Consider the following 15,598-nt stretch of genomic DNA (forward strand, 5'->3'; position numbering starts at 1 on the left):
GACTTCGAGTTCCCCGTTCGTGGAGCTCCCACGGGATGAAGTGAAGCTGTGGGCCGGCTTCCTTCAGAAAACATCAACATAAGAAGCAAAACTACACCCTAAAAGAAGCAAGAAGGTAATCTTTCAACAAATCCACACAAACCTAATTCCACCTCTTACAACAAAATCGATATGAAGTGACAATTACTTTTTCTTAATATATTAATATGAAAATTAATATTACCAACATATCCTAATTGATTGAAATCCAATAATATGAGGAATTAGAAATTTGTTTACTGTCATCCAATGGTCTCTCTAATTTGGTAATTGTAGATATAGGTCCAACATTGTACAATCTATATACACTGTCAGCTTGTTTGTTTGTCTTGAATATAAGGGTCTTGAAATCTTGCTTCTCCTATCTCAGCCTCTCTATTAGTAGTATTGTTTATTTAATGTTTTTATACAATATTATGATTTTCAGAATAGCTTACATATTTCAAAAGTATTTATATACCCAAAAGAAACATAGATGATTAACTAGGGAGGTTGTTTGTAGAAGAACAACAAAGAGTGAGACTGAATGCTTTGCTTGAGTTTGTAACTCTTGTATCAAGTTTGAAGAAGAGGACTTTATAAGTTACTCTTTCACTGAGATGAATGCTTTTCCAAATTATCACAGCTAATGAACCAAATTCTTACCCTCACCTAATGTCTGTGTCACCCTCCAAGCAAAACCATTGTTCGTTGAAATACTTGGTGAGTGATTTTATGGATAGACCATCTTAATACCTACTCCATTTCTTAAATGAATGTAACCTGTTCTCTGTGGGCTGAGAATGAAGTCACTCACTCAAGTCAAATAGCTTTGACCATAGCAGGAAGTCTGTATCCAAAAATCATGCCTACAATTCATTTCTTGGTGCAGCAGAACTATCAACTCTCAGCTTAGCTACGATGGAGGTAAAATCCTTTGGTGATGTGAGGGTCATTGAAGTACAGCCTTATTACAATGAAATCCAATGTCTAAAAATTGTTCTTATTTTGGGCTTGTACCACAGCAACAGCCAAATTTTTAAACTCTACTAAATACAAAACAAACAAAAAGACTTTATATATTTATGTTCATTTAAGAAAATACTAGTGGTGATGTATTGTTTTGAAGTATACAGTTAATATGTTTGGAGTTATTTAAAATTTATATTGATAAAAATATATTTTCACTATTGCTGCAGACGAGCATCTACAGAAGTCTGTTAAATTGATTGTTGTTTTATATCAAACAACTTTTATAATACTTATTTTTATTGTTATAATATTTTGTAAATTTTAAGGAATATAACAAAAAAGATGTTTTTAAATGCTAACAAATTCAGATAAATTGAAATCATGTAACTTTTCTCATCATAATGCAATAAAAGTTTAAAAAAAAAAAAAGAAGAGGGAACAAAATAGCCATGGAAAGAGTTACAGAGACAAAGTATGGAGTAGAGACAGGCCATCCAGAGACTGCCCCACCTGGGGATCCATCCCATATACAGTCACCAAACCTAGACATTGTTGTGGATGCCAACAAGTGCTTGCTGGCAGGAGCCTGATATAGCTGTCTTGTGAGGGGCTCTACCAGTGCTTAATGAATGCAGAGGTGGATGCTCTAAACCAACCATTGGACTGAGCATAGGGCCCCCAATGGAGGAGCTAGAGAAAGGACCCAAGGAGCTGAAGGAGTTTGCAGCCCAATAGGAGAAACAATATGAACCAACTAGTACCCCCAGAGCTCCCAGGGACCAAACCACCTAAAAAAGAATACACCTGGAGGGACTCATGGCTCCAGCTGCATATGCAGCAGAAGATGGCCTTGTTGGTCATCAATGGGAGGAGAAGCCCTTGGTCCTGTGAAGGCTCAATGCCCCAGTGTCAGGGCCAGGAAGCAGGAATGGGTGGGTTGGAAAGCAAGGGGAAGGGAAAGTGTCTTCAGAGGGGAAACTAGGAAAGTGGATAACACATGAAATGTAAATAAAGTGAATATCTAATAAAAAATATTTAAAAAGATATTATATACCCATATATATATAATATATGCTAAATATTTAGTATAGATAGATTTATATCTTATCTATATATTATATATTGGTATCTTATAATAGCTAGTGTAATATCAACTATACAAATGATCTCTTTAATGTATTGTATAGGAGATGATGACAAAATAAACCTGTACATGTTTGGTATGGGAAAAAAAAAAAACAGTCTACAGAATTAAACAAATAGTTCAGTGGTTCTCAGCTTTCCTAATACTGTAAAATCAATGGCCATATCCCTGAATGAAAGCATTTCTAGCCTTAAAGATAAATGAATGACTGCTATACATATACATTCAAGCCATCAATAATGATGTAAACACCAGTGTAAACACCAGCAAGCGTAAAGCCATCAATAATGATGTAAACACCAGTGTGAACACCAGTGTAAACACCAGCAAGCACATTGTGCTGGTGGATATCACTATGGACTTTTCCCAAGATGAAAAGAGCGAAAAGTACTTCTGATATAGGTGAGTGATCTTTTCAGATACTTTCTCCCATTGAATGGGCAGAGTAGAAATTACCAAAACTATTGCATGTCCTGACTTCATCCCTTATAGATATTTGTGAGAAAATCCAGAAAAACTTGACTACTAGGCCATTTCAGGAAAAGTCAAAGATAGATGCAAAAAGATGGCTGAATTCCCAGTAATCTCCGAAACATTGGTAACTCTCCATGTCAGCCTTAGGGTATCAATCAAGTACAGAACATCGGGCCATACAAACACACTAGAAACATCATGGAGTAGCCAGCACACCATCAATAATAGGTCTCTTGGACAAGTTTTTTATCCATATAAAGTTGACACATGGCAATCATGAATTCTTATTCTAACAAATTTTCAGTCCTAGATCCAAAACATATAATTAGAATACTAAAAAAGACAGGTGAGATCATAGGCTATGTCTTCATTTGAATATGGAATGTAAATTTGGATGACCACTAGCTTGGAAATAAGAAATTATTGCCTCATTTTGTATGATGGACATCTATATTTAACTGTGATTTTAAAATATTGAGTAGACAGCTGCTGCTTGCTTCTAATTAAATATTAAGTGAAGTTCATTCTGCAAATAGTTAAAACTGAAACTTTCATCTGTGTAACTTATGTTTGTATGGTTCGTGCAAAGAAAACATTGACTAAAGTATTTGAAAGACTCTGCTAAAAATAAAAAAAATACTTTCAAATATTTGGTGAAAAAAGATTAATTAATTCTATTCATAAGCCAAGCATGCCAGAACATACCTATACTCCCACTCAGGAGACTGAATTCTAGGCCAGCAGAAACAATAGAGAGATACCATGTTACAAAACATAAATAAATAATCAAGAATTGAGAGAGAAGAGATATATACCTCTAATCCATGCACTTGGGAGCCAAAGACAGAAAGATCATTAGAAAGTTCATGGGCTGGCCTGTTCTAGAATTAAGTTCTAAACCAGTGAGAGCTACATTTAGAAAACCTTATCTCAAAATATATAGGTATGTATGTATATATATAAGCCATTGGTGGTCAGTTCAGGAACGTTTCCCCTGTGCCCATGTGTTCAAGGCTTTTCCCCACTTTCTCTTCTATTAGATTCAGTGTATCTGGTTTTATGTTGAGGTTCTTGATCCTCATACTTACCTATATATTTTAGTGGTACAAGAAGATAACATATAAATATGAAAATACTGTAATCTAAAGATCACCAGGCCTATCTTGCAGAAAGCAAGCTACAGATTCAATGCACTCCCCATAAAAATTCCAACTCAATTCTTCATAGAGGTAGAATTCTCAAATTCTCAAATTCATTTGGAATAACAAAAAAACCAGGATAGCGAAAACTATTCTCAACAATAAAAGAACTTCTAGGGGAATCACCATCCCTGACCTCAAACTGCACTACAGAGTAATAGTGATAAAAAAAATGCATGGTATTGGTACAGTGACAGGCAGGTAGATCAATGGAATAAAATTGAAGATCCAGAAATGAACCCACATGCCTATGGTCACTTGATCTTTGACAAAGAAGTTAAGACCATCCAGTGGAAAAAAGACAGCATGTTCAACAAATGGTGCTGGTTCAACTGGGCGTCAACATGTAGAAGGCAAATTGATCAATTCTTATCTCCCTCTACAAAGTTCAAGTCCAAGTGGATCAAAGACCTCAACATAAAACCAGATACACTGAATCTAATAGAAGAGAAAGTGGGGAAGAGCCTCAAACACATGGGCACAGGGGAAACGTTCCTGAACAGACCACCAATGGCTTATGCTCTAAGATCAACAATTGACAAATGGGACTTCATAAAATTGCAAAGTTTCTGTAAGGCAAAGGACACTGTCAATAGGACAAAACGGCAACCAACAGACTGGAAAAAGATCTTTACCAACCCTACATTCAATAGATGGCTAATATCCAATTTATAAAAAGAACTCAAGAAGTTAGACTCCAGAGAACCAAATAACCCTATTAAAAATTTGGTACAGAGCTAAACAAAGAATTCTCAGCTGAGGAATACTGAATGGCTGGGAAGAACCAAAACAAATATTCAATATCCTTAGTCATCAGGGAAATGCAAATCAAAACAACCCTGAGACCTCATACCAGTCATAATGGCTAAGATCAAAAACTCAGGTGATAGTAGATGCTGGCAAGGATGTGGAGAAAGAGGAACACTCCTCCATTGCTGTGAGGATTACAAGCTGGTATAACCACTCTGGAAATCAGTCTGGAGGTTCCTCAGAAAACTGGACATAGTTCTACCTGAGGACCCAGCTATACCACTCCTGGGCATATACCCAGAAGATGCTGCAACATGTAATAAGGACACATGCTCCACTATATTCATAGCAGCCTTATTTATAATAGCCAGAACCTGGAAAGAACCCAGAAGTCCCTCAACAGAGGAATGGATACAGAAAATGTGGTACATTTACACAGTGGAGTACTACTCAGCTATTAAAATCAATGACTTCATGAAGTTCTTAGACAAATGGATGGAACTAGAAAATATCCTGAGATAGGTAACTCAGTCGCAAAAGAACACACTTGGTATGCACTCACTGGTAAATGGATATTAGCCCAAAAGTTCAGAATATCCAAGATTCAATTCACAGACCATATGAAGCCCAAGAAGGAGGAAGACCAAAATGTAGATGATTCAGTGCTCCTTAGAAGGGGGAGTCTAAAGGAAAGGCCATCCAGAGACTGTCCCACCTGGGGATCCATCCTGTTGTAATCTAGCTCAACCCAGAAAACACAGATTGACAATAGATCGTTGCAATAACATGGGGTTTATTAATCCATGTACATGGGGTTGCCCACCCTCACGGGGGTGGGGGGAAGGGTCAACCCCAAAACTCAGAAAGCACACATATTTTATACTTTACAGAGGGCAGATTTCTGCAATAGGGCTAACTGGCTTACTCTGGTTGGTGGCACACAGGACAAAGGATCTCATCAGGCATTGGTTGGCTTGCTCAGGGGGCTGTTCTTGGCTTAGTCAGCCAACTTCCCTATCCAGCCCTGCACCTGGCCTTGAACAGTCCCTGGGAAGGGGCTGAGTAACTAGGTGGTAGGGGGATTGTTATCAGCAATGTCAGGGTGACAGTTTGTGGTCTTTTTCTAAATTCAGCACAGGAGGGGTAGGGGGGTTCTTTCGAGAATTGCTAATCTTGTTTTCGTAGACCTTCACGTCATTGCAATCATCAATTATTTTTGTTTTGGCTTTACTTAGCTCAGTCAGATTGGCCTGGTCATTCTGTCTCAACATCCTGACAATCAGAACTTTGTTTTTATAGCATGCCCTTGGCTGTCTCTGGAACACAGCTTCTTAGTGCTTCTCAGAAAACACTTAGCCAAGTGGCTGAAGCTGCTGCTTGCTACTGTAAAACTTTGTTTCCACACTGCTTGCTGCTGACAGAGCTCCCCGTTATTTTACTGTGAAACTTTTATTTCTACATTCCCAGAACTCTGTTTTTCAATTTATTACTTCAATCCCATATACAGCCACCAAACCCAGATGCTATTGTGGATGCCAGGAAGTGCTTGCTGATGGGAGCCTGATATAGCTGTCTCCTGAGAGGCTCTGTCAGAGCCTGACAACACAGAGGTGGATGCTCCCAGTCAATCATTAGACTGAGCGAGGGGTCCCCAATGGAGGAGTTGGAGAAGGGACTGAAGGAGCTGAGGGGGTCTGCAGCCCCAGTGGCAGTGTCAACAGGCCAGACCTGCCCCACTCCCCGGAGCTACCAGGGCGTGGACTACCAACTAAAGAGTACACATGGAGGGACCCATGGCTCCAGAGGATGGCCTTATTGGACATCAGTGGGAGGGGCAGCCCTTGGGCCTGAGGGTGTTCTATGCTGCAGCGGAATGCTAGGATGAGAAGACAGGAGTGGGTGGGAGCACCTTCATAGAGGAAGGAGGAGGGGGGTAGGATCAGAGGTTTCTGAAAGGGAGACCTGGGAAGGAGAAAACATTTGAAATCTAAATAAAGAAAATATCCAATTAAAAAAAATCACCAGGCCTGATAACACAAACATGTAATCCCAGATACTCAGGCTGAATCAGGATGATTACAAATTCAAGACCTGCTGGAGTTACTTAGCAAATCTAGGCAAGTTAGTAAGACTCTCACAAAATAAAAAGTAAAAAGGAGAATGGGGATTAACTCAGTGACAGAGTGCTTGCCTTCTTTGTAGAAGGCTCTAGGTTCAATCCCCAGTACCATAAAAAGATCAAAGTTAAGACTATAATGTTAGCTATGTGGTGGTAGCACACACCTTTAATCCCACCACTCAAGAGGCAGAGGCAGGCCAGGCAGTGGTGGCTCACACCTTTAATCCCAGCACTTGGGAGGCAGAAGCAGGCAGATTTCTGAGTTCTAGGCCAGCCTGGTCTACAGAGTGAGTTCCGGGACAGCCAGGGCTACACAGAGAAACCCTGTCTCAAAAAAATCCAAAAAAAAAAAACAGGCGGAGGCAGACAGATCTCTGTGAGTTCAAGAACATCAACAACAGCCTGATCTTCACAGCTGGTTCTAGGGTAACAAGGCTGTACAAAGAAACCCTGTCTTGAAAAACCAACCAAACAAAAGACTATAACATTTTATTTTTGTGGAATTTTTGGTTTTATGTGACTTGGTTTACAGACATTTTTGAGACACAGTCTCTAAATAGCTCAGACCAGCCTCAAACTCAAAATTCTCCTGCCTCTGCTTCCTTAGTATTGGGAAAACAGTTGTGTTCCACCACACTTAATTTTTTGTGCAAAAAAAGATTATTTATCTTTATGTTATTGTATGCAATTTCTTGTATATATCTATGCATCACATGCATACCTGATCCCTATGGATACCAGAAAAGGGTGTCAGCTGCCCTAGAACTGAAGTTAGAAACAGTTATGAGCCTATAAGTGCTGGAAATTTAACTCAGTTCTATAAAAGCATCCAGTGTTCTTAACGAGTAACCATCTTTCCTGTCGCTACATAAAAATTTAGAAATCAAATATTCTTAATTTCTTCTTTTTTTTTTTTTAAGATTTATGTCTTCATGACATACCAGAAGAGGACATTGGATCCCATTACAGATGGTTGTGAGTCACCATGTGGTTGCTGGGAATTGATCTCAGAACCTCTGGAAGAGCAGTCCATGCTCTTAACCGCTGAGCCATCTCTCCAGCCCTGTATTCTTAATGTCTTAAATACAGAGATGTGACTAAGATTTTCAAACGCCTTTATGAGGAGCTACTGAGTTTTGAAATTCTAGGTAATTTACTTTGAACTTTTAAATTCATAGTCCCAATATCGAATGACACAAGACCATACATTGAAAAGTAAGCCTTGGGAAAGGAGAGGTTAGTGGAAATAAGAGAGTGGACAAAAGGGTAATAGGCATATGGCATTAAATACATTATTATCATGTATGGAATGTCGCAATGAAACTCATTGCTGTGTATAGCTAATATATGGTAATTTTAAAACTTTTTTTTATAAAGTTTCCTCTGCAGCCATGACTAAGCCAATCAGGTTCCCCTCCTCATGCCTCCAATGTAGAATGGCTGTAAACAGCAACATTCTTGGAATGCATACAGCCTGTTGTTCATGTGAACTGCCCTAAGGGACCTTCAAGACAGTTTTCTAGAGGATAGTCATCCCTGATATCCTACTGTCTCCAATCTAGGCTCAAGACATGAATGTGGGGTACTTTTAGGAAGTCCCAGGGCACAGTGGCCCTGGTTCAGATTATCCAGGCACCATTTCTCTTTGTACTAAGTTGAAGAATAAGAATCATGTGGTTGAAGTGCTGTTCAGGGCCACATCCACATTTTCTGGCCACCAGAACATCCCCATGTGAAAGAAGTGGGGTTTCCACCAAGTTTAACGCAGTTGAATTCGAAGACATCACAGCTGAGAAGGGGTTTCCCAGGGCTGAGGCGTCAAATCTATCCCCGGTTGCTGTCCCTGGAAAGTAGCTCGTCTGTACTCATAAGGACTGCTTAATGTTGCACCCCAACAACCATGTTTACTAACAAATCTCACACATAATTAAAGGGGGAAGTTTCATTGTTGCCCTGCCCCTCAGTCATATTTCCATATTCCTGTGTGTGATCAAATTCATTCTTTCCATTCCACACACATCCTCTGCATAAGCAAACCTGTATGTATTCTGTCCAGTTCCCTTTATGTTGCTGTGATAAATATCATGACCAAAAACAATTTGGAGGGAAAAGGGGTAAGAGATTTGGCTTGTACCAGGTCTCAATTCACCATGAGGGAAGTTGGGCATGAACTGAAGCAGAAATGGAACCAGATACTATGGAGGAACATTGTTAACTGTTTTCTCTCACACAGGCTCAGCTACCTTTTCATCATAAGACTTATCTTTATTTATATGTCTGTGGGGGACTGCATGAGTTTAAGTGCATCACATTCATGCAGGTACATATGGAAGCCAGGAGGCAGTGAATTCCCTTGAACTCAGTTCTATGGAGCTGAGAGCCACCTATTGTGAAAGCCAGGAATTGAACCTAGCTCCTCTGCAAGAGCAGTAAACACTCTTAATCTCTAAGCCATCTCTCCAGCCCCTCAGATAGCTTTCTTAAACAGCCCAGACCCACTTATCTAGGGATGGTGCTGCCCACAGTGGGGTGGGTCCTCTTACATGAATCATCATTCAAAATAATCTCTCGCCGGGCAGTGGTGGCGCACGCTTTTAATGCCAGCACTTGGGAGGCAGAGGCAGGAGGATTTCTGAGTTCGAGGCCAGACTGGTCTACAGAGCGAGTTCCAGGACAGCCAGGGCACCACAGAAAAACCCTGTCTCGAAAAAACAAACTAATAATAATAATAATAATCTCTCACAGAATCTTATCTGGGCAATCTCCCGGGTAAGGCTCTCTCATCCCTCACCCACGCTATGTTGAACTGACTGTTGAAACTAACCAAGACATATAATATTAATGTTGGTTGAGATCCTAAAAACTATGAAATATATAAATCTGCTTAAAAATTCAGCAAGTTGTCAAGAATTAAATACCTTTAACAATGACCCTCTTCTCATACTCAGTGAGAGGTATTCTGTCTTTCCAGTTAAGAAAATTGGCAAATTCCAGATAGTTAATCAAGCCATCCTGGTCCACGTCACAGTAGTCAAACAGATGGTCCAGAAGCATCTTGTCTAGATGTAGGTTGGCCTGGACACAAGCTTCATGAAGTTCTGCTCTGTCAATCACCCCATCACCCTTCTGCCAACCAGGAAGCAAATGTAAGATGAGTGGGGGCTCTGATAAAAATAAAAATAAATAGCTCTAGCAAATGCACTCAGCAAATTCCCACTTCTACTAAGAGAAATCAAATATTCTATATGTAAAGCAAGAGTTATTCTCATTGAGTCAATCTGATAGACACACTTTATAGTTTGTGATCCTGGTATAAGCAGAATACATTCGGAACCTTTTTGTTATTGGTCCTGGACACTGAATCCAGGCCCTTACATATACTAAACATGTGTGAGCCGTATTCATAACCCCCACTTTTTTTTTAATTGGTTTTTCAAGACAGGATTTCACTGAGTAGCCCTGGCTGTCCTGGAACTCACTCTGTAGACCAGGCTGGCCTCGAACTCAGAAATCCGCCTGCCTCTGCCTCCCAAGTGCTGGCATTAAAGGCGTGCGCCACCACTGCCCGACAAACCCCCACGTTTTTAAATACCCTTTTTCTTCTCCTTTTTTATTTTATTCATTCATTCACTCATTTTGGTATTTTATTGTTGTTTTGAGGCAATGTCTCATGTAGTCCAGGCCAGCATCAAGATCAACTATATAATTGAGAATGACTTTGAATTATGGTCCCTGTATCTCTACATCCCAAGTGCTAGGATGTCAGGTTTGTTCTCAAACATCCTGTTTAATCATACCTTTTAAACCATACTGTTTGCACTGAGATGTAGTCAACATAGTCATAAAACATGCTTGGCATTTCTGTCAGGCAATGTTGTGCATGTCTGACAGCTCATTACAAGTTTTCATTCTGGCAGAGTTTTTAACACCTTCTGAGTCTCACCAGGGCAACAAATGGTCCTCTACATCACTGCTTACTAATGAGGAAAAATAGAGATGAGATTACAAAGCAAAGTGTAACCTCCCCCTACTCCCAGTCTCCTTTAACATAATAGTTAAAGACAGATGTTCCTACACTAAGTGTTATGGGAGGGAAATTTTGGGGAGAGTAAAGAAAATTTTGGCTGGTTCATGAGAGATGAGGGGGGCAGAGAATTAGTTTCTGTTAAGGAAGAAAGTCATTAACTTGGACATCTTAACCACTCAGCTCCTGGTGCCTTCCTTCAAGCCTCAGATGAACTCAGAGATGATGCTAAGGACCTACGGATTTTATTTTGTGCCTCTACACCTGGTGGTGGGTTGGCACTTTGGGCAGTGAATTCTAGATACTATAGGTGAGCACTAGACTTGGAATATAGATCAAGAGGAGAGTGCTTGCTTCACGTGTGGGAGGTCCTAACTTCTATCCCCAGCACTAAAAAATTTTAAATTAAAGAGAAAAATGGACAGCAGATGCTGGCAAGGTTGTGGAGAAAGAGGAACACTCCTTCATTGCTGGTGAGATTGCAAGCTGGTATAACCACTCTGGAATTCAGTCTGGCAGCTCCTCAGAAAATTGGATATAGTGCTACCAGAGGACTCAGCTATACCACTCCTGGGCATATACCCAAAAGATGCTCCAACATGTAATAAGAGCACATGCTCCACTCTGTTCATAGCAGCCTTATTTATAATAGCCAGAAGCGGGAAAGAACCCAGATGTCCCTCAACAGAGGAATGGATACAGAAAATGTGGTACTTCTACACAATGGATTACTATTCAGCTATTAAAAACAATGAATTTATGAAATTCTTAGGCAAATGGATGGATCTGGAGAATGTCATCCTGAGTGTGGTAACCCAATCCTAAATCCTGGATTGGGATTATGTTATGCACTCTCTGATAAGTGGATATTAGCCCAGATGATCAAAATACACAAAGTACAATTCATAAACCACAAGAAACTCAAGAAGAAGGAAGACCAAAGTATGGATACTTCATTCCTTCTCAAAAGGGGGAACAAAACATGTATGGAAGAAGTTGCAGAGACAAACTATGGAGCAGAGACTGAATGAAGGGCAATCCAGAGACTGCTTCACCTGGGAATCCTTCCCATATTCAGTCATCAAATCCAGACACTATTGTGGATGCCAGCAAGTGCTGGCTGACAGAAGCCTGATGTAGCTGTCTCCTGAGAGGCTCTGACAGTGCCCAACTAATACAGAAGTAGAGGCTCACAGCCATCCATTGGACTGAGCACAGGGTCCCCAATGAAGGAGCTAGAGAAAGGACCAAAGGAGCTGAAGGGTTTGCAGCCCCTTAGGAAGAACAACAATATGAACTAACTAGTACCCTCAGAGTTCCCAGGGACTAAACTACCAGCCAAAGAGTACACATGGTGGGGACTCATGGTTCCAGCTGCATATGTAGCAGAGGATAGCCTAGTGGGTCATCAATGAGAGCAGAGGCCTTTGGTCCTGTGAAGGTTCTATGCCCCAGTGTAGGGGAATGGCAGGGCCAGGATTTAGGAGAGGGTAGGCTGGTGAGCAGGGGGAGGTGGGGGAAGGAACAGGGTTTTTCGGGTTTTTTTCAGAGGAGAAACTGGGAAAGGAGATATGTTTGAAATGTAAATAAAGAAAATAGCTAATAAAAAAAAGATAAAAATGAATATATTACTGCATTGGCCCCTTAAGGAGATTTAGAGGAGAGAATCTCTCAAGAGAAACTACTTATGAATGAATGAATCATTGAGTATTACTAGAGCTATATAGCTGATCAGAGTTGAATTCATAATACCGCTGAAAGTAAACCCTTGCAGAAATGGCCCAATGAGAAAGACCCAGTGAACTGTAAATAAATTAGCATGGCCCTGGGAAAGTTCCCTATTCCTGCTACTGTTAACATACGTTACCTTGACAACTGAGGTGGATATGGCCTGGATTAATGTGAATTCCTTTATAAAAGTCTCTACAGCCCAGATGATCAAAATACACAAAGCCCAAGTCAACCAAAAGCCAGGAACCTGCCAGGAAAACAATATGGAAGCTATGACAGAATCAGAAAGTCCAGAAAGCTAAAATAGATGCTGTCAATAATGACAACTTTTCTGCCTAATACAAGGTTTGTCTCCACTTTGTTTTCTTTAAACTCCAAAATAACCGTCATGCCACTCAAAGCTCAAGGAAAGCCAACCATGGAGTAGGAGGCTGTCAGGGAGCACAGCTTAGAACTGGCTTCGTGAATTACAGGGACAATAATTGCTAATAACCAAAAAATCACCAGTTGCCACTGTGAGTCCCTCTGAGCTCTTATCTGTCCTACCCAAGTGCTGTGCTGTGTCATTTAATGGTTGGCTCTCCAGCAGATGTAGTATAAAGAAGTCCTGACTTCATTTTTTAGGGGAACAGTTGTTTTGTCCATTTGCTGTTCTTTGGGTCTTGGTTTTCTAGAGAGGGTCTCACCCAGGCTAGCCTCTAACATGAATCTTCCTGCCTCAGGCTTCCAATCATTGAGGCTTGGGTACATATGGTCACACTCCTGGGAAGCCTGACATCTAACAGTTGTTATTCTCTTTTCCTCACTGGGGCCATTTTGAAGCCACTGAGGTGATATTACCAGGGTTGCAAACTTGCTAGTATGCTCTCTCAAACCAGTTGTAGTGTAATGCTGCCATTCAAATTTACTGTTAACATCTTCAGATTCTAATTTTCCTAAACAGAAAGTCTACACATTATCCAAAAGGATGCTTAATGGACAATAGGCACTCAATGGGTAATAGAATTAATCTTATAAGCCAAGAATATTCACTTAGGAAACCACAGTGTGTTTGATCTGTTTTAATTCTTTTTCTATGAAACTGAATCTGGGAATTCAACAGTTTTGGATTCCATTGCACTAGATCTACTGTTTTCTCAGTAAAACATCCCTTAAGGATGACAAACACTACACTACACAGGTTAAAACTTGATGGTTTGAAAGATACATCAACATTAAACAATTTGCAGTGATGTGATTTCATCCTAAGGAGCTTGTCTGGTGGCTTACATGAATATTCAGCAGCTATTAAGATGACTATTTCTTACAACTGCATTCATCATGAACTTTTTAAAAGCAAAGGATTATATGCATGCTGGCATGTGTCATAGTGAGGGTTTCCACTGATGTGATGAAACACCATGACCGAAAGGCAACTTGGGGAGGAAAGTGTCTATTTGGTTTACACTTCTGATTCACTGTTCACCTTTAAAGAAAGTTAGGACAGTAACTCAAGGTTACTGTCCTTCAGCTTCTCGAAGCTGAAGCAGGGGCCACTGATTACTGGCTGGCTCCCATGCCTTGCTCAATCCGCTTTCTTATAGAACCCAGAACTAACAGCCTAGACATGATACCACCCACAATGGGCTGGGCCCACACACATCAATTGCTAAATAAGAAAATGTCCTATAGCCAGGTGGTGGTGGCACACACCTTTAATCTCAGCACTTAGGAAGCAGAGGCAGGTGGATTTCTGAGTTCGAGGCCAGCCTGGTCTACAGAGTGAGTTCCAGGACAGCCAGGGCTACACAGAGAAACACTTTCTCGAAAAAAACAAAAAAAAAACAAAAAAAAACAAAAAAAAAAAGATGAGAAAAGAAAATGTCCTATATCTTATGGAGGCATTTTCTCAATCTTTCAGGTAATTCTTGCTTGTGTCAAGTTGAAATAGGACTAGCCAGGACAGCAGATTCTGTTATTCAAGTTCGTGAGCTTGACTAACAAGAACTGACTGAAAGAGAGCTGGAGTGTAGTTTTTTGGCTAAGTACTTATCTAGAAGGTATGACACCTGAGTTTCATCCCGATACTACCATAAAAACATTAAATAATTACAGCAGATTTGAGTTGAGTATAATAGTACATGCCTGTAATTTCAACTTGGGAAGTAGAAACAGAAGGCTCATAATCCAAGGGCAACCTGTGTTACATGTAACCTCATTGTACTGGCTGGCTTTGTGTGTCAACTTGACACAAGCTGGAGTTATCACAGAGAAAGAAGCTTCAGTTGAGGAAATGACTTCATGAGATCCAGCTGTAAGGCATTTCTCAACTAGTGATCAAGCGGGGAGGGCCCATTGTGGGTGGTGCCATCCCTGGGCTGGAAGTCTTGGGTTCTATAAGAAAGCAAACTGAACAAGGTAGGGGAAGCATACCAGTAACATCCCCCCATGGCCTCTGCATCAGCTCCTGCTTCGTGACCTGCTTGAGTTCCAGTCCTGACTTCCTTTGGTGATGAACAGCAGTGTAGAAGTGTAAGCTGAATAAACCCTTTCCTGCCCAGCTTGCTTCTTGGTCATGATGTTTGTGCAGGAATAGAAACCCTGACTAAGACACCCATGTAAATAAGTCTTTACAAGATCAGGGTGGGGAGGCTGTCTATCTCTATTTCTATCTCTATCTCTGTGTATGTATGTGTATGTGAGTAAGGTTTTTTTTTAAAATTTATTTATTTTTTATGTATGTAAGCATACTATTCATACCAGAAGAGGGCATCAGATCCCATTACAGATGGTTGTGAGCCACCATGTGGTTGCTGGGATTTGAACTCAGGACCTCTGGAAGAGTGGTCAGTGCTCTTAACCGCTGAGCCCTCTCTCCAGTCTGTAAGGTTTTTAATGTGCTTATTCTAGCTTCCATATTTTCATATTGAATATCATCTTGAAATTAACTACAGATACCCAGTAGTTTCATTAAAAACCAAATCATAAAGTATATTTTCTCCTTTTTAATTTAAATTATGTCTATGTGTCCATGGAGGGAACGTGCATGTTGATGCAGGTGCTCAGTGAGCCAAGAAGACAGCCTCAGACTGATTGCCTGGAGCTGGAGGTACGAGGAATTTTGAGTCACCTATTGCAGGTCCTGGAAAGTGAAGTCAGGTCTCCTGTAAGACCACAGAGCAATTTTT

The 15,598-nt window shown here is 40.4% G+C and overlaps 1 protein-coding gene and 1 non-coding gene across 2 annotated transcripts in view; one reads left to right on the forward strand and one right to left on the reverse strand.

Annotated features, from left to right (window-relative positions):
• Efhb (EF-hand domain family member B) overlaps positions 1-15,598 on the reverse strand; it is a 67,205-nt gene that overhangs the window by 10,591 nt on the left and 41,016 nt on the right. The window contains exon 10 of the mRNA XM_031348169.1: positions 9,595-9,802. Coding sequence (XP_031204029.1) covers positions 9,595-9,802 — 208 coding nt within the window. The remainder of the gene's footprint in view (positions 1-9,594; positions 9,803-15,598) is intronic.
• On the forward strand, positions 8,060-8,193 carry LOC116075559. Its single transcript, XR_004112601.1, has one exon. It is a non-coding gene; the product is annotated as a small nucleolar RNA SNORA70 (small nucleolar RNA).

This window comes from Mastomys coucha, unplaced genomic scaffold (assembly GCF_008632895.1).
Source record: "Mastomys coucha isolate ucsf_1 unplaced genomic scaffold, UCSF_Mcou_1 pScaffold3, whole genome shotgun sequence".
In the NCBI taxonomy this organism is placed as follows: Eukaryota; Metazoa; Chordata; class Mammalia; order Rodentia; family Muridae; genus Mastomys; species Mastomys coucha.